The sequence below is a fragment of the Sminthopsis crassicaudata genome, chromosome 3 (assembly GCF_048593235.1).
Source record: "Sminthopsis crassicaudata isolate SCR6 chromosome 3, ASM4859323v1, whole genome shotgun sequence".
NCBI lineage: Eukaryota > Metazoa > Chordata > Mammalia > Dasyuromorphia > Dasyuridae > Sminthopsis > Sminthopsis crassicaudata.
The window spans coordinates 374,317,948-374,342,209 of record NC_133619.1 but is presented as its reverse complement, the minus strand read 5'-3'; the positions used below and the strand labels follow the sequence as shown (position 1 = coordinate 374,342,209).

General features: G+C 36.7%; 1 protein-coding gene across 3 annotated transcripts in view; it reads right to left on the bottom strand.

Annotated features, from left to right (window-relative positions):
- The window catches only part of MGAT5 (alpha-1,6-mannosylglycoprotein 6-beta-N-acetylglucosaminyltransferase), a 367,256-nt gene that overhangs the window by 85,717 nt on the left and 257,277 nt on the right, over window positions 1-24,262 (bottom strand). For all 3 annotated transcript variants that reach the window (XM_074301876.1, XM_074301877.1, XM_074301878.1), the window contains one exon: window positions 10,175-10,308. In XM_074301876.1, the coding sequence (XP_074157977.1) occupies window positions 10,175-10,308 (134 nt within the window). The remainder of the gene's footprint in view (window positions 1-10,174; window positions 10,309-24,262) is intronic.

The window sequence follows — 24,262 nt, the reverse complement described above, 5'->3', positions numbered from 1 at the left end:
ACTGTAGTCAGTTACAGAAATTAATGTGGGAACACTCAGGGGGCATACACAGCTTCCACGACAAACATAAGATTTTGATATTAAAAACACCCCTCAAGTGACCATTTGTTACCTAGCGTCATTGAGAGCCATTAAATATTTTCATGCTGTGGACAGTGTTTTCAGAATAACTCGGACTGTGCCCTGCACTCTTGTCCAAAACAAATTTTCCCTATAGGTCACATTTCCAATAATTTCCTACTCAGTTTGCTTTAGAAAAAAAAAATCTCATAAACAAACTGATATTTCAGCTGTTCTAACTCACGTGTCTAATCGAATTCGAAAGTCAAGCTTCTTCAATAGCTTCAAGTTCAGAGAAATTTAAGGCTGTCTCCAAGTTTAAAAAACAATCTTAACATCTCTTCTCCCATCTCTAGAGTGAGTGATCTTTTAGTGCCTTCCAGATAACATTAGATGTCACTTCTCTGGCTTCTTCCAATACCATAGGGCACTTCAACACATTAGATCTCCTTAGTCAACCATTTCAACACTAATGTGGTAGTTTTTGCTCCATCCAGTACTGTCTTTTGTAAATAGACCAATTTGTTTTCTTTCTTCTTTCCCTTCCCTCCCTACTTTCATTCCTTCTTCTTTCTTTCCTTCCTCCCTCTCTCTCTTTTCTTTCTTTCTTTCTTTCCTTCCTCCCTTTCTTTCTTTCTTTCTTTCTTTCTTTCTTTCTTTCTTTCTTTCTTTCTTTCTTTCTTTCTTTCTTTCTTTCTTTCTTTCTTTCTTTCTTTCTTTCTTTCTTTCTTCCTTCCTTCCTTCCTTCCTTCCTTCCTTCCTTCCTTCTCTTTCTTAAAACTTCTCTCCAGCACTACATTGTTCTCTAAGGCCTTCATTCACTGACAGCTGCTGTTCTTCTCTTCCTCTCAGAGAACAACTTCTTTTCCCATCCCTAAACCACCATCATTCCCATCTCTGTTGCCAAACTGTTAGTTTTGGAGTCATAGTAAAGAGTCTGGAGACAAATTACAACCACAACAGCTGTGTTTACTAAGCTACAAATGAACTCATCCCAGTGCTATTAGAATTGCACGAGCAGGCAGCCATTTGGAACCTACCAACATTGCTCCACCCTCAGGATGTACATTGGCTGGCTGGGCCATAGGGCCTTCCAAGCAAGTGATTGGCTTTGTGAACACATTCCATTTTCCTGCTAAACCCCAGAGACCTCGTTGGGCCCTCAGTGTTTATACCAGAAGACCTTGCCCTCAACACTTAGGTATTCTTCCTTCATATCGTTGGAGTGATTGCACTTGGTTTTTGTATGGTCTGGCTGGGAGAGTATTGCCTGAAGTGGAATAGATATTACTTGAATAGCAACAGGAAAACTCCCTTTCTGCTAAAAAAATAAAATAAAATAAAATAAAATAACCCCTCTGGCCAATCCCACATGATTATACGCCAATATTAGAAATTTATTCTTGAATTGGTAAGTATAACAATTGATAAGTAGGTACAACCTACTACTTTGTACCACTTTTCCAATAACTTGGCTCCCTGTTCTCCTGCCCTGTGTTTGAATTTCTGCTTTATTTTGCTTCTAGTATCCAATATCCTCCAAGACTGGGGTTTTGTTTTTGGTTCCCACTAATCTTTCCAGGAAGTAATGTGTTGCCTTTAAGCTCTATAGTTATCCCTTTTATGTTTTCAAAATATCACAGGTTGTCTTAAATTAAATTGAAATTTTTGAGGGGTTTTGTGGAAGCAACAGACAATACACTAAGCCCAGCAGATGATAGAGAAAAAGTTTAAAAACTCAGAAATGCATAAAATAAATGTATAGAATTATGTAATATCAAAGTATTTTATCTTTTAATGTTATAATACTTCAGACTACTTTTCTGGTAAGAAGGGAGAGCCAAAAATTTTTGTTTGAATTTTCTAGATTGTAGGGGTATGTGCACTAACTAGCCTCTGTGAGTAGTAGGGATAACTGGGATAACTGTATTTCTCATGTCTATTTGATACCAAGGACCACCAATCTATTTTATCTGCTGGGCCTACCTAATATGGTCTGTCATCTGCTTGAACTTCTTCCTATTGCTTATGGCTGAAGCCAGCAACTATGATTACTCAGTCTAGCCTATCCTGCCCTCATGAGCTCTTAGAAGAGAAAAAAGAGAGTGTAATGTTGGAGAAGAAAGGCAAATCTGGATAAAATATCAGAGTATGTCTATAAATAAGATGAAGTGCAGCAGGTATACAGATAATTAAGTATTGTAAAAGAAAGAAATGGGGCAAAGAAAGACATTGTCATCTTTATAATTTTGCTTAAGATTGACAGTTGTTTTGCTGTTTTTCAGATACTTTTTTTTTAAAAGAAATTAAATTACTTTTCAATGAACAATAAATTATTTCCTTTTGCTCCTACTTCTCCTCTTTTATTTAAAAAAAGAGAGAGAAAAAAAATTCTGGTAATAAATATACATAATCAAATACAATGTAATTCCTGTTTTGGCCAGGTCCAAAATGAGTCCATGACTCTAATGTGTCCATCACCTCTTTAAGATAGAGAACATGATTTACCATTAGTCTTCTTCAGTCAGGGTTGGTTATTGTGTCAAACAAAGTTAAAACTTTTGTATTTACAATGTTGTTATAATTGTATAAATTATTCTCCTGGTTCTACTTACTTTACTCTGCCTCAGTTCATACAAGTCTTCTCAGGTCTCTCTGAAACCTTCTCTTTCATCATCCCACATGATATTCTATTTCATTAGGGGTTTTGAATTTTGGGAATTTTTTTTTAATATCCTAATACTATATTTCAACATAATTGGCTTTGTAACCATATATATTATCATTTATACATTTAAAGAACATTATTCTAAGTGGCCCATAATCTTCAAAGGGGGATCCACAAACAAAAAAAATTAAGAACCTTTGTATTACTTTCAAATAATATTTTATTCATCCATTCCCTAGATGATGGTCTCTCCTTTACATTCAAGTTCTTTATGACTGCAAAAAGAACTACTAACAATATTTTTGTACATTTTGGTGCTTTATTTTCCACTCTTGAATGTATTGTTCAATATATTTTTATATCTATGTGGGCATCTGAGACGAAAAGAAAGGACATCATTCTGAAAAGTGGACGTCAAGCAAAATTAATTCAGACATCAAGTTTATTCCAGGACAGGTAAGCAGCTGTCATAGATGGCTTGAGAGATTCTTATATTTAAGAGACATGGAGTCTGGAGTCTCTAGATTTATAACTAGAATTAATGTAATATAAAGTTAAAGTAGTGGTATGACTTGAGGGATGACAAATGGTTTCCCTGACTTAAAATTTCTGTCCCACTTGCATGGCACACCATGCCTAATATTCTCAGTAGTAAAGATGATTAGGTTTATTATATTTATTGATTATATGATTATAAAGATAAAGATATTTTAAAAAATAATTCTATGAACCCCCTATAAGAAATGTAAATATCCCTGGGAAAAGGTACTATAAGCCCCACTCTAAGTCCCAATTCAGTTGATTAGATTACTAGCTATTACCTTAGAAGGTAGAGAATGGACAGAATTCTTTAAGAAAGGACATAAGAAAGACTAATTGGTAATAGAACTGAAATGCTGCCCAAGGGGGTGGTTCCTAGACCTTAAAGCAGAGGTGAGAATAAGCACAAAAGGGAATCAAAAGCCTAGGGGGAAAAGGTAAAATTTTAAAAATCTGAACTCTTAGCTGTCATTTTGTTTGCAGTCAGTCTTGTCTACCATCAGTGGGACCAAAGTGTGGGCCTTTAGCTTTCTAAACTAGGCTGAACCTCCCAGATTTCTCAATCATGCTTAAGCAACTTCATTTTGGAAGATCACTTCAGGACAGGTATACCTCAGAAGTTCAGGCTCCTCCTATTCCCACCTTCAATTAAGGAAGACACCCAGGGTAGCAATCTCTTCATTTGCCACCAGGTTGTACTCCTCAGGATTTCTCCAAAATGCCCCCTTGCTGGATACCTTCTGCTTGCTCTCCTTCTTTAGCTTTTTAAAAATGTATAGTCTTCCCCCAGTAGTATGGTGGTTCTTTTAAGGCAGGGATTGTTTTTGCAGTACTTATCTTAGTGCAAGTGTTTTGTTTTTTGGTTTTGTTTTTTTTTTTTGATGGCACTTCCACAGGTGTGGGTCAAGACATTTGAGATCTTCCCAGACTGATGTGTGGACAAACAGAGAACTAAATACTACTAAAGGATAGTCATAAACCAAGCACGAAAATGAAGAATTCTGAGTCCTTTAGCCTTTGAAAAATTACAGATCACTTTCCTTACTCGGATTGGGTAAATTGGCAAGTAACTGGATTATAAAAATTGATGTAATTCATATTGAATGCCTCTCCCCTTCCCTGCCTTTCTTAGGTTAGGAATATTGGTGAAAACATGGAAGGTTGTTCCAGAGGTTTGTTTTTTTGTTTTTTTTTCTCCTGTTCCCTTCAGGGATCAAGAACAAAACCCCCTACACTATATTTAACCAAGACTTAAGTTAAAGAGCGCTTCTGACCACTGATGACTTTGTATAATTCTGTCTCACTGAAATCCAATTCACACATAAATCAAGACATCACCTCATGATGTTATTTGCCCTCTTAGAAAATGAAGAATAAACAACTTTATTGCAGCAGTATGAATTCTTACTGGAAGAGGAAAGAGGAGGTTGGAACATTATTATTCTAAAAAGCAAATCAGTCAACTGAAAACCCCAATTGCAGATTTAAAACTGTGAACAACTCATCCTTTCCAAAAGAAACAGGTCAATCACAAGCTGGGAGCAGTTACAGAGATGCTGGGGCACACACTTGCTGCTGCAATCAATGGCAACTCCTTGTATAAATTTCAAGGGTGACAAGGATTAGCCTCTGATGGTGGGATCTGAAGATGAATGTTGATTTCGAGAAATTAGAACCTTAATTATGTAGCAGCAGGGCACTAATGAAGTCACATGCTTATTATAAGCATTTTCAACAGGGAAGCTAAGAAACTGAGGCACTCTTCTATTTAACCTCTCTCAAACCTCTTTTGTCTTCACTGCAGGCAAAGGCCTAATGCTGCATCAAAAAGAACAACTGATTGGCAGGAATGAAACAAGATGTTTTTACAATTTTGCATAATTCTTTTCTGCAGGTTTCTGTTCTTATGTAGCCATAGGGAGCTGCTTTTGAAGGAGATAAGATTAGGTCTCCTTCAGTAGACAAGTTGTTCCTGGGAAAAGTTAAGCTGAATAATTATAAAATCTAAGGGCTGGAATAAAATTGACTTAATCTAGAAGTTTATCTTTCTAAACTCTCTGGAATACCAGTAAGAAATAATAAAAGAGCCAAAATAGAAGTCAAAAAGTCCATTCCTTGGAAATTTGGGACTTTAATGATAAGATTCCCTTAGGCCTTTGCACCAAACCCATTTATTCCTGTTTTCACATATGGATGATATTCTTGGTTATTCATTTTCTTAGTACAAACAGTTAGAAACAGCAAATTAGTATAGGGAGAGGGAAATCCTACCATGGGAACTTTGATAGTGACCAATAACTTTATAATCTTAGAGAAGACAGAAAAACTATAAAAACAAAACAAGATATAAGAAATAAAATGACACTTCAGTTTAAGACCATACAATGGAAGGACAAATAGTTCTAAAATCCCAAAAAACATAGGGATTTCGTTTACTATAATAGAATATAATAGATTGTTAAAAATGATGTATAAGTCTTCACGAGAAAGTGAAACTATGTTTATGTGCTCTGTTTAAGAAGGCAGGGAAAGCATGTGATACATTTGAAGGCATTGTAAAGGGGGAGGGGTGACAGGAATTAAGACAAATGAGTTCTAGTCTCAGGATTGTCACTAACTAGCTATATGGCCTTTTCCCTAGATTTAAATTAACTCATTTGTAAAATTAGATTATCTCTCAGAATCTTTTCAGTGACATTATTCTAGACTACTTAATTTCAGAAATATTCCCACCAAAAAGTGATTAAGTCAATGAATCAATATTTATTAAGCACAACTATTTGTAAAAAAAAAAAAAAAATGGTAGCATGATAAAGTTTTTTGGAACTTTGAACTAAGACTCCATTATGTGGCAAATTCACCCCACAAAGTCAAGATAAATGGAATGATATTGCACTTAAAATTTTATTTTCTTTGAGAGAGCTCTTTTCACAGTTATATCCTTTGAAAGCTTTGAGATCACTGAATAGATTGCATAGTCAGAGTACCTGGCCCTGGAGAAGGATAAAAGGAGTCTAAGCAAGTTATACTGGTGGGTTAGGTTAGGAGTAATCTCAATTAATAGGTTCTTTGGTTCCCCAAAGGGACGTATCTCTCACTTGTCTGGGCATATCTTCCCTTAAAGTTCATAAGCACAGATAATCCCAAGAATCTTATGTAGCATTCCCTCTTAGCAGTCTGTTTTTACCAGTCTGTCCTAGGCCCAACAGAGTACCTTTGACCACTGACCTTTGCAGTGTCAACTCTACCTAGCTCGCCTCCTCTGAGGCCTTCAAAGGTCTCTGGCCAGGATTTCTTGAATCTATAGTTTAATAACTGGTAGCGCATTCAAGAACAGCCACATATAATCTTAAACGCCTTTATTATACCTACTCACATAATACCCTGACTTAATGCCTAACTTGTTAGCTCCCTAGTGAACACCTGGTCTGAAGACCCATGTGTTCACTACCAAACTCCTTACCTCTCAGCTTGGCTCGGCTTCCCCAGACTAGGGAGCCAGGTTAAAGAGAGCGACTGCTGCCTGCAGTGGTCTTATAAAGGGCCTGTGAGGTCACACACACAGCCAATCAGCGAGAAAGCCGTCACCCATTATGAAGCTACCTCAATATGGCCAAGATCCCACCCACAGGGCAGTCCTATATCCACAGAGAATACTTCTGGGTCACTCAATCTCCTGTTGTGCTGTGGCCGCCCATTTAAAGGACCCTTACAATCTTAAATCAGAATGGTACCACCAAAATTCATCTGATTCACTTCCCTACCTTTAGGCAACTAATTATCTAAACAATTTAAGGAAAATGGTTATTTATTTTCATAAAGTTCTTTTGTGGAAGGTATGTGAGAGGGATGGAACAGAGAGGTGGAGGAGAGAAGATTCCACAACCTTCATGGGTAGCTCATTCTAATGTTATTAGCAACAACACAAATTTGTGGCCTGAGTAACACTCATTTTAAAAGGAACATCTGTTCCTTGTACTTGGTTTCCTGGATGCTCTGAGATGGGAACATTTTGGAAAAAGAAACCAAACTCCTACACACTGTGTTGTGTTCAAAATTTCAAGAATATGTCCTATATTTATGCTAAATTTCAAAACGTGCTACATCTGTTTGGGCCTCTCCCAGCATACAAAACTAGAATGATGTAATAAAGTCAAAATCACATCTCAAACTTCTGGTGTTGAAACAAATCAAACTGACTTAGACATTGTATTAGCCTGCCTTTTCACATGCTTGAGGAGTAAACATTGCTTATTAAACCGGAGAAAATTTTAACACCTTGGGATTTTTAGACTATTCTCAAATATTTATGCTAAGGAAATAATACTTTAGGGATCTTGGTTGGCACTTATAGCATTTCTTTCTTTCCTTCCTTCCTTCCTCTTATTTTTTCTTTCTTCCTTTCTTTCTATATATGTATTTATGTATCTAGCTATCTACCTATCTATATACCATTCATCCATCCATCTCTCTGTCTCTTTTTTTTTAACGACCCTAAGAAATTTTAGGGTAATGGTTCCTTCTAGCTGTGAAACTGAGAAGGTTGTCAGTCATCTGGCAGAAAGTAGGACTCAAATGTAGAGACAGAAACAATACAATTTCGAGGTCAAATCAATATAACCAGGATTTTCCCCATTCTTGCCTGAGAGTAGATGGGAAAATAGAAAGAGAGATGAGATTAACATACACCTCTTTTATTTTACTTTCTGTATTTTGAGTCACCCATGAAAACATCACTATTCTACCTATGATCTCATTTCACAACTTAGTTGAGAAGGGGAACAAGAAATATTTTTTTTATCAGTCCCAGCTAAAAAAAAATGTCTTGGTATTAAATCAGTTTTTAATGTCAGTAAATAAAGAAGTATAATTACATGGAAACCTTATAAGATAACCCTTTGTAAACCAAATAATCCTCCCCACCACATTGGTGCTCACTTGAGAGAAAAGGATGAGATGGCAGTCTTGCAAATAGAAAGGAAGTCTTTCCTTTCAAGCACATTTTGTACACTTCTCCAACGTTTGGCAATCTAATAAAATTTGTGCAGCCCCTTTCAGGAAAAAAACAACACTTGTCTTTTCCCTTAAATAAAATAAAATTCAAAGGATTACACAAGAATCCAATTACATTGAAATAAAGATGCTATTTTCTCCCAACCAAGGTCAAGAACACCTGATATTCAGATAGATATTCATGCACCCAAGCTAAATGTAAAGGCACCTCTTTGTCACATTGACTTAAAATGACAGGAATCCTAGGTATTAGAAAACTTGGAAAATATGGGTTCTTTACAACAAAGACAGCTACTTTGGGTTAAATTAGCTTCTCTTCCAATTCTTGATTTAATTCAGCTACTCCCCCATTCATTATACTTCAGCATCCTAGAAAGACATTAATATTAAGATATAAAAAACTGTCCTCCTTCTATACACTGCTCTAAAAAGAAAAAGCACAAACCATGAACATGAAACCCTTTTTAGTTCTAAAAGCATTTGTAATATCTTAGTTAAAACATTTTCCAATTCAAAGAATCTTACTGATCATTCTGGGAAAATATTATAAGAAGTACATATATATATATAACAAATGGATCGAGCATGGGACCTTTTGTCAGGAAGATTCAACTTCCTGAGTTCAAATTAGGCCTTAGACACTCATTTAGCTGTGTGACCCTAGGCACATCACTTAACCCTACTTGCCTCAATTTCTTAATCTGAAAAATGAACTAGAGAAATAAATGGCAAACCATTTCAGGATCTTTGCTAAGAAAACCCAAAAGATGGTCACAAAAAGGCAGACAATACCAAAAAATGACTAACCAACAACACAAATACATAGGTAGGCAAGGATTTTATAACCCAGAAACCAATTCTGCCTTAATAAATTGGTTCAGTGTAACTTACATCTACCTGTATGTTTTGAAGATAAAATGCTTTTTGCGTGGCTATCAGTATATCATTCAATCTGATGTTTTTCTTGTTTTTATCATTAATATGTTCTAATACATCTATATTAGAAACCATTTCAGGAGAGGAGAAAGAATGTATTGGGTTCTTAGCAATAATACATACAATCACAAATTCTTCTATGATTAAAGGTCTCAATTTGAAATCTGTCCATTACTGACCTGAGTAAGCTAAAGAAACTTGTGATGACCAAACTAAAGGATAGGAAGGTTAGCTCTTTACCTAATCTAAAGAAGTTTCAGGTCTTTAGAATGTAAGCAGAACCCAAGACTTCTTGGAAAAAGAATCATTCCGAGGTCAAGTAATTATTTACTACATAGCAATAGAAGTCTAAGAATTTAAAAATCTACTTAACAAAAAGAAAAAAATGAAACAAAAACAGATGAGCTTCCTTTTTCACCCAAATTGTAAATACAAGAATTACTCATGGGTACCATTTTACTACTGATCAGCATGGGAGCTTTGACCTTCTTTGTTTCCAACCTGGGCTGCCTTGCCTCTTCTTCCACAGCTTGTTGACCCTCTACTCATTCTGGGGGACTCAGCAAAGCATGCTGAACCAAATGCAGACACCTGACTGGCACAGCCTACTACAGCTCAGAATTCCTAAACCCAGAGACAAACTGTCTTTGCAGCTGACATGAGGGGCATGCACCACCAGGCCTGGCCCACTCATTATTTGTGACAGGGACACTTCAAATCAAAATATCTCAAAAAGCTAGAATAGCTTCATTTCTACGTGGAATAAATGGAGGAGGAAGGACAACCTTTATTTGATACCCTAATACTCAGCTTTCAAATTCTTTAATATTTGTGTTTACTTCTAAGGAAATCACATTATGACCTGAGAATTTAGCTTAATTATTCCCTAGAAGAAAATTTAATCATGTTACTTAACATTTTTTTTTAAAAGATACATTTAAAAAAAATCAGACTTACCTTCCAGAAGCTATCAACTTTGCCATATACAAGAGACTGATTTTGCCTTTTGATTTCATTAATGTGCTTGATATCACTTGAATTCAGGTGCTGTTCTACCACAAATCCCAGAAAGCTGTTGTCTGGTGTGTGGGCTATTTAAAAAAAAAAAGGAAAAGAGGTTTACGCTTTTATAAGTAAGATGATAAAAAACATATATATGCAGGGCTTAAATGTTTATATTTACCCTAATTTGATGTAATAACATAAGAATTAAGACTTTCTTTTGCTTGCAAATATTTTTCTATCCCAATCCTCACATTTATCCCTAGCAGGTTTTCAAACAGGAATGTTTTTCTCTATTATGTATTAACCTTGGCCCAATTCCTATGTCCTCTGAACACCTAGGAGTAATGTCTCAGAATCATTAAGGTACATTTCATATTGACCCCTCAGCAAGACACTGTCTAGAGAGTAAAATGCAAAAGCAAGGCTTTTCTGTCTGCCTAACTGCCAATAAATTAGGACGACAAGGCAATAGGTAAACCATGCCTTACAAAGAGGAAAAAAACAAAAGAAAACTGAGACCAATATCTGTTATACAGTTGTGGGAAAAGACTTTCTTCAGTATCTCCCTTTCATTTTCTAGGCTCTGAGAATAAGCTACTACTTATATTTTTGTATTTGACTTTGGCCAAGAATAATTCACTAAGGTCATCATTTATACCCTATGCCTGTGATCTTCAGAGAAAGCTCAACAAATGCAGCATGAACAAAGGAATAATTCTGTTGATTAAACAAAGATTCTCAAAATTCTTTCCCTTGTACACCTATCTATCCCAGGGATTCCTCAAAGGCCTTGTCTTATTGAGATTCTGGTGGAATCTCTTGCTTATAGCCACATGGAGCCAAGACTTGGCAGAGCCAGGACTCCAAATCCAGTATGCTTTTTACTATTTGCTAAACTGCCTCTCTCTTGCTGGGCTATGAATAATTTAGATCAAATTCTTCCTAGTAAATGAAGCATATTCATTAAACATAACACACTTGGGGGTTAATCACATTCATTCCCACAATGATCACTATTTTAATCTACAGATTAAGAGGAGAAGGGCAATCATTTCATAGACTTTCTCTGCAAAGATGCCTCCACAAAGCCAGTTCTGGTACTCTTTAAAACATTAGGAGCATGCCCCATGGACTAGAGCACTGGACTGGAAAAGTCTAAGGACCTGAACCTCATTCTCAAATTAATCACCCAAAGACAAATGATTTAACGTTGGCAAAATCCAGTGAAGAGCTCAGATGAAAGAGATAGATACATAAATAAAATGTTATCATCATCTGGTCTCCCAGGCTTTTGCCTAATGGGGGTGACAGAATGAGGAGATAATAGGGTTGTGACGGGGGAGTTTGGTTCGGTCTAGCCAATCTGTTATTTCATTTCTGAGATTTTGAACAAGTGCCCAGAGGCGATTACAATGCCTGTAGCCTACTGAACAGTACACGACAGAATAAATTTCTCAAGCGAGAAGAAAAGAGGACAGGACTACTGTTCTCTCTAGTTTTCTCTTTCTCTCCGTGTGTAAGAGAGAGAGAGAGAGAGAGAGAAAGACAGACAGACAAACAGAAACAGAGACAAAGGGACAGAGACTGACAGAGACAGACAGACAGAAAGATAGAGGGAGATGGGGAAGTGGGGGTGTAGCAGGGAATGACAAATGAAGAATAAGGAGAGGAAGATGGACAAAGAAAATAAAATCCCTAAATATACTTAATATTCTCCCAAAAGATAGCTTAAGAATCAAAGAAACTTCACTACGTAGAATGCTTTAAAAAAAAAAAAAAAAAAAAAAAAAAGGAAATAAAAACTGGCAGGCATTTGATTCAAAATATAGCTGATGGATGACAGGTATTTGTTGTGTTATTACTGTAATTTAGTACCAAACCAATTTTGACATGGTACAAAAGATGAATTACCGAATTATATATACATTCTCTCTTACATGTAAGTTTTCATTTGAATCATCCATCTTAACTCCTCTCTGGTCTTAGGATAATATCCTGTGAATAAATAGCTTCACAAGTGCAGTTCAAACACCTCTGATCATAATCAAGAAGAAAAATGTGGGCATGTATGTGTATGCTTTAATGTGCGTTTTTGTGGTACTGATTTAATAGAAGTTTAGATACTGCTAAAAATTATTTTGTTTGACAGATTCTGCTAAAATCTTCAATATGACCTTAGGTCTTAGGTAAATGGAAAATTTTTCTTCTCAGTTTTTTTTTTTTTCATTGTTGATGATTTTAATCTATACCAAAAACTATCAAGAAAGCAAAGATGGTGTCAGAAGACCCACTTATGGAGATGAGTCTAGAACAAGAGACATCATTCTTAGCCTTCTCTCTCTCATAATAGCTATAGTCAGAACACTACTAGACCCTCTGGGGAAAGACACACTCATATGTGACTTTAAAAGGATTTATTAAAATCCTAATGTTTATGTGAGCTGACATTAGAAATTAAAATTTTTTAACAGCTAATAAAGTCACACAGAATGAAATATAACAGTTCTTGGGTATATATACACAAGAGCCTGCATTACAATGTCACTTCATTAGGAATCTTCTAATCTGGAATTTATGATCATTCAAATGGGGTTAAATTGTTTTCATAGTCAGTACTAAGCTAAAGAATATGTAAATCTTTTAGGATCCTTAACAAATTAGTAGAGTAAATAAGGCTTTAGGGGAGAATGTTCAGCCTATTAAGAGAACTATTTTCAAGTACTTCTAAAATACTCATTAACATACAAACAATTAATTTCCTAATTACAAACTTTTCTGTTAGCTGATCAATCCCCTAAGGATAACTTTTATGTAACACTATTAGGCTAGTCTGAATTACCATATTCATTCAATCAACAAATATTTATTGAGCACAAACTATGCTTAGAGCTCTCAAGGATGCAATGATGCTCAGGGTATAAAGATGACATCATCCCTGTTCTGGGGATTTTGAGATCCCTGTTAATAATGGTTACAGGAGATGCTCCTTCTCCAAAGTTCTTCATATGCTCTAAAGAACCATAATAAAGTATTTCATTAGGGAAATGTGAAATTGAAAAAGTCATGAGAAGAGAATGAAAGTAAATGAGTGGATACCTCTAATATGTTGGTAGTAAGCTGAGATGTCAGGGAAGAAGCATGGCATACTGGATTAAAAAATAGACTTAAGATGTAAGGGGATGGGGCAGCTAGATAATGCAGTACATCCCAGCTTTCTTCAAAGCTCAGTACAAGAGACAATTCCTACACAAAGTTTGCGTCCACAAAAAAACAAAAACAAAAACAAAAACAAACAAACAAACAAAAAAACAGTTTTGACCTATTTCATGTATTTTGGATTAACTTATGTGTATACATATTGTTGCCCTTAATGGAATATAGTTCCTTGAAGATGGGGATAATTCACTTTTAGTCTTTCTTTTCTTAATAATTGTCAGTGCTTAATACATAATCCATGGTTAATAATGGCTTCTTGAATGAATGAACTCAAAGAATTAAAGTTATTCCTAGTACTGACTTATATTTAAAACTACCCCACTGATATAAACATTGTTGACTTATCTTTATACTTTAGGAGGGGAAAATGCTAAGACACAAGGTAGGCCATGGGGGTAAAGATGGGGGTCTATCAGAAAAAAGTGTCATAAAAATTGAAGCTAGAAGGAAGTTGAGAGTTTCATAGGCAAGTCATTTATGCTTTATATTTCTCCATTTCTTCATCTGTAAAATGTAGGTGAATAGTTATATTCTATAGCTCAATGGTTCTTAAAGTATGGGGCAGAGAATCCTGGGGAGGGGGTGGTCTTTGAAATCCTTTCAGAGGTTTGGCAAATTCAAAATTAGTTTTTATTTCCAATATGGTAAATATCTCTGAATATAACCCACATAAACCAAAAAAAAATATTTGGATAGCTCTTCAATAATTTTTTAATAGTATAAGATAACAAGAACAAAAGTTTAAGAACCATGGCTTTGGCTCACAGGGTGGATTGTGAGCAATTTACTTTGTAAACTGAATTACTATGGAACATGAGCTATTATTTTTATGACCTCATCACAAGGAGAACTGTTATTCAAGCTGAGCATACTATTGTGTATAGCTGGCTACAAGGTACACTAGGATGAATTAATCATATACCAAAAAAGGAGCCAAGAAGTAATAATGGTCAATGTCACGAGTCTGTACAAATAGAAAAGCATCTCAAAGGCCAGAATGAAAGATCTTTCTAGTTGAGGATTAAAAAAGGAAATTGTGTGAACTACAACTTGTGATTCTGTACATTATGCTTTTAGATATAATTTTTATTGATGCCTTTTGTTTTTATATCATATTTGTTCCAACACAGATACTTCCTTTCCCTACCCCAGCAAGCCTTCCCTTAGGGGAAAATATTTTTAGAACTCTATTGTGATTTTTAATAACCCCCCCAAAAATAAGAACTGACATTTATGTGACTTTTGAGGATTTTCAATGTACTTTACACACATTGTTTTGTTTGAACTGTAGAATAATGCTGACAGGTCCAAAAGTTATTATTGTCCTTTTTTTTTTTTTTTTTTTTTTTTTTTAGCAGATGTGAAAACAGAGCAAGGGAGGTGAAATAATTAATCTGAGGTATGATCAGTAAGTATCTGAGGTTGAATAATCAAAATCATTGTTTGATAGATTTTTAGTTTCAGAAGACTTAGGTTCAAAAGCTAGAAATTACAAAGAAGTTGAAAGATCCATTGAAGATTTTTAATGATAACATTTACCCAATGATGGAACTTGTAGAATCGGATATTTATCCCTAAAGGTCCCCAGAAGGGAGATAACCATCTATCAGGAATAGTATATGGGAAATCCTTGTCTTGAGTGAAGGTTGAACAGGGTAACCTATAAGAATTCTATTCCAAAGGGTGTAGATTTGGTGAACCAGGAGAAAAATCATCCCCCCTCCCAGTGGTCTCACTCTCCTTTCCCCTAACATCTCTGGTGATGTGAATCTTCCATAGCTTGAATCCTTCAGCGCTGAACATGGAAGTAAACCCATGCCAGCCAAAGCAACAGAATATATTACAGAACTCATTGTAATAATTTAATGTGATATTGAAGGGGCCAATTCAATATAAAAAGAGAAAATACATTGCCTGACTTTTGTGGCAGGAAAGGCCACAAGAATAGGCTTTCTCCCAGTCATTTCAACAAGAAATCAAATTCCTGTGCTCTATATGGGTTTCTGAGGGGAAGAGTTTTATTGCAGTTACTTAATAGTGTGATTAAATAACAGGGTGGGGAGAAAAACAGCCAGCAGCAGAGTATCCTTCTCCCAGATCAGAGTATTACAAAAATCTTTTAGAAGAAAAAAGAGGTCATTTTTTTTTTTTCCTGAGGCAATTGACGTTAAGTAACTTGCCCAGGGTCACACAACTAGAAAATGTTAAGTGTTTGAGGCCAAATTTGAACTCGGGTCCTCCTGACTTCAGGGCTGGTGCTCTATCCACTGCGGCACCTAGCTGCCCCCAAAGAGGTCATTTTTTAAAGATCTGAAGTCCAATTCAATTCAATTCACAAGCATTTATTAAATGTCTACTATATGCAAGACACTGGCAATACAAATACACAAAGCCCAAAATGAACTAGTGATTATTTTCCCAGAGGTAATATTCTAGTGAGGGGTGAGAGAGAAAACATACCCTAAGAAGTATATATTATGAAGGGTCTTATGTGGAAAAGGTGAAGAAGGACTTACAGCTCAAGCACATATTGATCAGTAACAGTTAGCTAAGTTGGCTGGAACCTAGAGGCCTCAGTTTCGGCTTCTCCGGAGTCACATGATTTTAGATAAGACCTGGACTACATTCCATGGTCCAAAAAAGGAACTACACGTGGCCGAAGGAGCTGTGCCGCTATCTCATTTACTGCATTCTACTAGCCAAATAGGGGAATAGAGACTTATGTAGCCAATCACAACATATAGAGGGTGAGATTTGGGGGGTTCTTTGTCTGAAATGTATAAAATTGTGCACACTCTCAGGGACCGGGCCTCCTACTGTGAGTTTCTTTATCTCTCAGTGGGACTGCCCCACCAATCTGCCTTTTTACTTTGAGTGATCTCTGAGCAGTCATTTTCGGGCAGGGGTCTTCTGGTCCCACACAGTCTTAAATGCTAGGTTGAGAAATGTGTTATATATCCTCATGGCAGCGAGGTGCCTGTAAAGTTTTTAATCAGGTACATAGCGTGCTCAGACATATGCCTTGGGAAAATTTCTGTGGCCTAACAGATTTGGGAGAGGAGAAGCTACAAGCATGGAGACCATTATAGGTGGTTATTGCTGTAGTCCAGTTGGGAGGTCCGAGCTTGCACTACAGTAGTGGTGATATGGGTAGAGAAAAGGGATTTGAGAAAAATCACATGGGCAGAATTGACAAGACTTGGAAAATGCCTGAAAATTAGGGTGGAGGGAAGGCTAAGACTAAAAGGTAGCCAGCCTTCATGTGTGGCAGAATAACAGTATCTACAATAGAAATAAGAATTTGGTGGAGGAACAGATTTGGGGAGATAATGGGTTTTAGGCACACTGCCTCTGAGATTTATTATGCGAGGCACTCTGGAGCAGATGGCCAACAGGCAACCTATTATTTCTTATATTTGATATATAAATATCCTCATATTCAATATGGATATATTAAGCACCTCTAATGTGAATAACACTTTACTAGGTGCTAGAAAAAGATAAGAAGAAAAATAGTACATTCTATCACTGAGTTTATTTGGACCCCATAGAATTCAGAAGAGAGATTAGAGCTAAATCAAGAAGTTTATCAGCATCTGCACACTTGAACTAGTGGGAACAGGATAACCAAGGGAGAGTCCCAAGCAATATTTTAGAGAAGAGTTTCTTAAATGTTTTTCACTTGAGATCCTTGAGAACTTTTTTTTTTTTTGCCTGAGAAATTTTTATGTGATCTTGACTATATAGGTATATAAAAAGGTGTACAAATCCAGCATTTACTAATAACAAATAATAATTTTGTGACCTCCCACATTTAGTTATGAGATACCATATGGGGTTATGACCCACAGTTTAAGAAGCTAGGCTCTCAGGTCTGTAAATATATGAGGATGGGGAAAAGGCTGCAGTTTCCTTGGAGACTGCACTTTCAGTGGACTGGAAGTCAAACTTCAACAGGATGATAGCAAGCGATGGGTTGAGTTGGAATCTGGCAGTGATTGAATTCTAGATTTTGAGGAAATGAAATGATCAAGTGAAGGCATTTTAAGTTTATAGGTTCAGAGTTTAAGAAAGACTGAACACAAGAAAGAGGGAATGCTGAAAGGGAAAACTTCTCTTTTGAAACTGTTCTCTCCAAAGTTATTAGTGTTCTCTCAATTACTGCATAGAATGGTTTTTTCTCAACTCTCATCTTTGCACTCTGTAGCATTTGATACCAGGGACTGCCTTCTTCTGGATTCCTCTGTGAGGTTTTTTTTTTTTTTTTTATTTTTTTGTTCTCCTACAAACAAGTCTGAATACTCCTCTTTATCCTTTGCTTGATACTTGGGTATCTCATGGTCTCAGACTTCCTGTCACCTGCTTTTGACTCCCAATCAGTCAGAATTTAAAAGTTATGGTCCTTCCTGGAATTTCCACTCACCCAATGCTCTGGCCCCCTTTGCCTTTGTTTCCCTGATAGCTGGAGCCCTACAAAAGTCTCTGGAATTACTTGCTAGTTGTTGGGTCCTTTGAGACAAAAGTCTGATCCAGCCAGCTGGCTCTGGCTCTGGCTAGTACGGCCTTGCCAGTCCAACTTTTCCACTATAAAATATTAAAAATCTCTAATCTCTGTCTTGCCTCAGTTTCTCCAGCATTACACTAATCCCTTTGTTATAATGTTCACAATACCAATAAGATATAGCAAAATGCCTAGGTTTATTCAAATTTGTTCACTTAAATTTCAACTTATATTAATGAATTCAGGGTAGTTTTAATTATCCATGCCTTAGATTGTGGGCTCCTTGAGAAAGCATTGGATGACTTTTGCCTCTCTTTATAACTCCAGTGCTTAGCGAACGTCTAACACATAGTAAGTGCTTAAATATTTGCTTACCAGCTAATAGAAAACTAAATTTAGGACTACCTTGTAATAACTTAGAATCTTCCATATCAAGAAAAAGCATGGATATAATGAAGTACTTATAAGAGCCTACAATCTCTTTCCTTCATACTAACCCCACCCCTGCTTTTTTTTTGGGGGGAGGTAGAAAAGAAAAAAACTCCTGGGAATTCCCAAAATAAAAATAAAAAGTTTGTTGCTATTAGCACTAGTGATTCATGGCAAGTCATATTTGTCTCTTTAAGTCTGAATCAAATGGAAAAGATACCCAAATATGGATATGAAAGCTCCTATTATTGTATTCTCTACTCCAATGGTGATCTATCTCTCTATCTCCTACAATAATCTAGCCTTTAAACATGGTCCTTGATTCTCTGTGTTTCCTTTCTCCAGACTACTTTTCCCTGATCTTGCCTTAGAAAATTTGGAACATCAGGTTCCAATAGAAAGCCAACAGAATTTAAAGTAATTAGGCAGTGATTCTCAAAGCATGGTCCAAAAAATCCTGAAATCCTTTCAGAAGGTCTACAAATTCAAAATTAGTTCTTATTTCTAATATAGTAAATATCTGTAAATATAACCCCCATAAACAAAAACTCTTTGGACAGATCCGCATTAATTTTTAATAGTATAAAAGGATATCAAGAACAGTTTGACAAAGTTTGAGAACAGGGTTGCTATGAGGACCAAATAAGACACTAATTGTAAAGTACTTAGCATAGTGCCTGGCACATAGTAACTGCTATACAAATGCTAATTGTGATTTTTATTGTTGATAATCTTGTTAATAGGATCTGTGTTCAGATTTCACCTCTGCAACTTACTATAGTGGGCAAGTTGTTTACCTTCTCTGAGAATCTCTTTCTTCATCTATCAAATAATGGCTTCTAAGATTCTCTGCAGCTAAAAATGGATGACCCTCTGCCTCACGTGTTCCTGATTTCAGTTTCAGATATTCTCTTAGATTTCTAAATTTGTATCTCTTTGCTTATGGTTGTGTTCTGATTTAAAGTTTGATTATCTAATCTGAATTTCTGAAACTAGTCAGGAAAGGACTAAGTTTCTTCTCTCTTACTTCATGGCCCAAAAATTGAATTCCGCCCCGCCCCCTCAGGTAACTGGGGTTAAGGGATTTGCCCAAGAAAGTGTTAAGTGTCTGAGGCCAGTTTTGAACTCAGGTCCTCCAGACTTCAGGGCTGGTGCTCTATCCACTGCTTCACCTAGCTTTCCCGTATATAATGTTCTTAGTAAATGAATGAGTAGGCAATCGGTAACTTAACTAGAGATACAAAAATACAGGTAAAGTTCCTTTGGATGCTTTGGTTTTATGGGATCACCTTCACCCTTCCCTTTCTTTCTCAAAAAATGAGGACTTTTTCAACTTTTTCTCTCTCATCCAAGATCTATTTAACTTCCTGCTCTATTTCTCATAAACTCTTTTCAAAACTATCCTACCATAAATAGGTAGGAATCAATTTCACTCCAATGCTCTATTCTTCCTGGTAGCCCTTCATCTAAAGAGAAAGGAAGTCCCAAATTTAAGATTAAGATTAATACCTTTCTCTTTGACTTTCCAAGTATTAATCAGTACCAGAATAAAGATTAAACTTGCTTTGCTATCAAATCCAAACAACTAAAAAGTAAATTGTAAGACTTCTTTTTTTGGATACCTATAGTCTTGTTAGAGGCAAAAAAAAAAAAAAAAAAAAAAAAAAAAAAAAAAAGTCAAGAGTTTTGTGTTTACAAAACTTATCTGATAATAGTGAAAAACCCTTTTTATTATATGTCAAGGGTTGATAAAATCTTCTGAAAATGTGGCATAGACCACCCCTATTACATTTTAGCCAAGGTAGAGAAAATATGGGTATAGAATAGTGCCTGTGCTATCACACCTGTTTGATTGGTTTCAGTGAAGTGCTCTAAGTCACAATCTCACTGGTCCTCTATTTCCTTGTGAAGTGAGGGAGTCAGACAAGTTCTAATCTCTAAAGCTTCTAGCTCTAAACACTATGATCTTATGATTGCTAAGAGGACTCCAAGATGAAACCTGTCTTTACAAGCAAGGAGAAATAGTTCTTTAGAATTTCTATCAACTACTAAAGTATTGCAAGTTTGCCCCACTGTAAAGGAAACTGCCTTGGTATTGGCATCAAGCTCCATTTCCACACTTTCTGTTGGTGTGACTCTGGATAAGTTACTTTAAAAAATTTTTGTTTGACTGATGCTTGATGTTTCAATGAGTCATTCATTTACATTTTGTCCCATTCTAATTTTTAAAGAATTATTTTCTTCTGTTAGCTTTTCTACTTTAGCCAATTATACTTTTAAAGAAGTTTTATTCAGTGGATTTTTCTTTTCCATTTCACCAATTCTATTTTTAAGGAGTTGTCTTCTTCCATTTCATCAAATTTATTTCTTAAGAAGTCATTTTCTTCAGTATATTTTCTGATTTCACCAAATTTATTTTTAAGATGTTTTCTCAGTCAATTTGTATGCTTCCTTTCCCTCCCCCAAACTTTCATAACTCTTCTGCAAAGCTCTCATTTCTTTTCCCCATTTTTCTCCTCTCTTTAAAGTTCCTTTTTGAACTCATCTGACAGAGTCTTTTGAACTGCAGACCCGGTTCATATCGCCCTTTGAGGATTCACCTGAAGGCATTTTGCCTTTGCTGTTCTCTTCTGGGTTTCTGTTCTGATCTTCCCGGTCTCCTCTAGAGTCAGATCTCTTTTTGCCTTTTTGCTCATTTTTAAAGGTTGAGGTCTGCTCTTAGGACACAGGGGACGTTGTCACAAGCTTCCTCTGCAGGGTGAGAGGGAGTTCTCACTGACTATGCTGGGGCCGATGCTGAAGGCTTCCGCACCGCACTGTGTGGCTGGCCAAGACCCACCCGTGAGGCTGGGGTTCAGGGGTTCACAATTTGCCTTCTCTCGTTGCAGTGGAAGTCTTACAGCCAATGCTGCTATGTTTTGGCTAACAGCTTCCTGCTAGATGTCCCACACTGAGCTTCCCCATACTGTACTTGCACTGGGCCCATTCCCCCTCTGCCTAATTGAGACAAACTTTTCCTGAAGTACTTCCAAGATATTTTAAGCTGGAAAGTTATTACACTCTAAATGTTTGTGGGTTTTGTCACTCCAAAATTCATTCAGAGGCTTGATCTAGTGTTGATTCTCAGGGAAACTGTGGAGAGTTCGTCTACTCTCCATCATCTTAGTTCCACTCCGTTGGATCAGTCACATAACCTCCCTTACACCTCAGTTTTCTCATCTGTAAAATGGGAATAGGAATACTCCTTCCTATCACATGGCATTATGAAGAAGGTACTTTGTGAACCATAGAGAGTTATACTAATGTGAACTAGTGTCTATTTAATATATCAAGAGATAAAAAAATCTTCAAGTAATTTGGATGAGTCACAAAAATGCATCAGAAAAGACATCTATATCATATACTGAAGACCCAACCACAGTTTGGGTAGTTTGCACAACTTTTAGTAACAGAAAGGAAGTCTGTCACTGGCGCAGAGAGGAAGTGGTATAATTCTCCAGGTATGAATAACCCTGTAAGCTAGGGGAGGAGATATTCTGGTAGTGGAAATTTGTACAGACACACACAGAGCCACCCCCACACACCCCTTCCATGCTCATTATCTTGGACACTAATCCTGCCATGGAAACTCAGAAGTTCCCGTGTATGCTGCTGTTGAAGAAAGTTTTCTAACCTTGAATATCAAGCATTCCAACTACTTATCCCCTTCTTGTTTATCACAATGACGAAAGTCCTCACTCTCTTCTCTGGCCCTCACCCTGTCTCCCTACAGTGCTTCAATGTGGCTCCCCAAAAATATTTTTTTAAAGCTACGTTTTGGTGGTAGACAGATCTTCCTAAAGGAATCTGTTCAGGAGGTGACTTTGGAAAGTAATCCTGGAAAAGAATCACACATACTCAGCCCAGAACACTGATAAATTAAAGAGTAAAAAGTGGAATGTCAATCCTCCTAGCTGAGTTTGATAGTGCCCCTGTTACATTTCCTACAGGTGATAATGTTGATCACACTCCTCTGATGATCACTGTAGTAATGACTACAGCAATAGCTATCATTTATAAAATGCTTTAAAATTTGCAAAGTTCTATTCATTTTTGTTGATATTCTTTTTATTTTTCCGGGTATACACATATATTAATGTTTTCAAAATACCCATATAAATACACAGCACTTTATGAATCATGTTGGAAGTGAAAAAAAAAAATCAGAAAAAAAGGGGAAAACTGAGAGAGAGAGAAAAAAAAAAAACAAGAAAAAGTGAACATAGCATGTATTGATTTACATTCAGTTCTCCATAGTTCATCTCTCTGGATGAAGATGGCATTTTCTATCCAAAGTTTATTGAGATTGCCTTGGATCACTGAAATGCTGAGAAGAACCAAGTCTTTCATAGTTGATCATCAGTGCTATTCATTTTAATTCATTTATCCTTACAATATTCATAGAAGGTAAATATTATTATCCTCTAGGAGGAGTCAAGTAATTCACCGCTGGTCAATTTAGTTAGTAAGTGTTTGAGGCAAAATTTAAAGAGAGGTTCTTCTACCTCCTGTCACATTCTCTAGTCAATGAACCATATGTTATCTCATTTGATCTTCAAATCCTTGCTTCTATTATTACAATACCTACTTTACAGAACAGAAAACTGAGGCCTAGAAAGGTTAAAAGTCCCTTGCCTAGAGTCACACAGCCAATAAAGATTTGAACCCAAAGTCTTCCTGAGTCCAATTCCAACAGCTAGCTGCCTCTGAAAAGGTAATAGAGTCAGTTTCCTCTATGGCTTACTCACTGTCCCAGCTCTCCATTGCTACGTGGTCAACAGATTAGAGGGCTAGCTATTCAAGCTTCCTGAGGGGACCTCTCCCACTTAGGAACGCTAATTGGTGAGACACTAAGCCTCTATTAAGCCCTATTGTGTATCAAGCACTGTGACAAGTTCTGCAGATATAAAAACTCCAAACACAGCAAAAAAGTCCCTGCTCTCAAGGAGCTCCAGGACCTAGAATGGAGAGGTAAAGAGGGAGTGCCTTCCAAATATGGGAGAAAGTTAGGGAAAGCACCTGGACAAGGCAGTGGGCAGGGGCAAGGCCGGGAAATCCAACCTCATCGTGTTCCTTCCTCTTACCAAGAGTTCGGGTTGGAGGCTGGGTGATGTGTGAAGGAAAGGCCTTTCTGGAGCTTCATCATACCAAGCCATCTCTTGGAAAGGGAATGTGGGATGGGGGGTGGAAAGGGGAGGAGAGCACCCCAGCTCTAAGAAGGATTCTGAACCCTAAGCAGAGGGCCACAACAACTGACATTTACATAGCACTCTGGGGTTTGCAAAGCACACTATATATATTAATTGACTCATTTTATTTTCAAAACAACCAAATGAGTTGAGTTCCACACTTATGCTGCTGTCATTGCTCTCCCTATTTTACATACCAGGAAACCACTTGCCTGTGATAGCAAAGTAAGTGCTGTGAGGGCAAGGTTGAAACCAGACCTTTCCTGACTCTATATTGGGGCTCTTACCCCTGCAGCACCTCTATTCAAACAAAGGTGTCATTACCCCTTCTTGGAAGGATCATATTAACTTATATCTTAGTTAACAGTTATTAGCAGAGCAGTTAGGTGATACAGTGGATAGATCACCAGCCTGAAGTCAGGAGGACCTGAGTTCCTCAAACACTTAACACTTCCTAACTGTGTGACCCTGGGCAAGTCACTTAGCCCCAGTTGTCTCAGAAAAAAAAGAAAAGAAAAGAAAAGAAACCGTTATTAGCAGGAAAGGGGGAGAAGAGCAAATTGGGAAAAGGAAAGGAGAAGAAAGAAGTAAAGAGGAAAGGGAAGGATATCAAAGATAAAATGATTATTTGACAATTTTGTACCTTTTGCTAGCACCTCTGGGTTG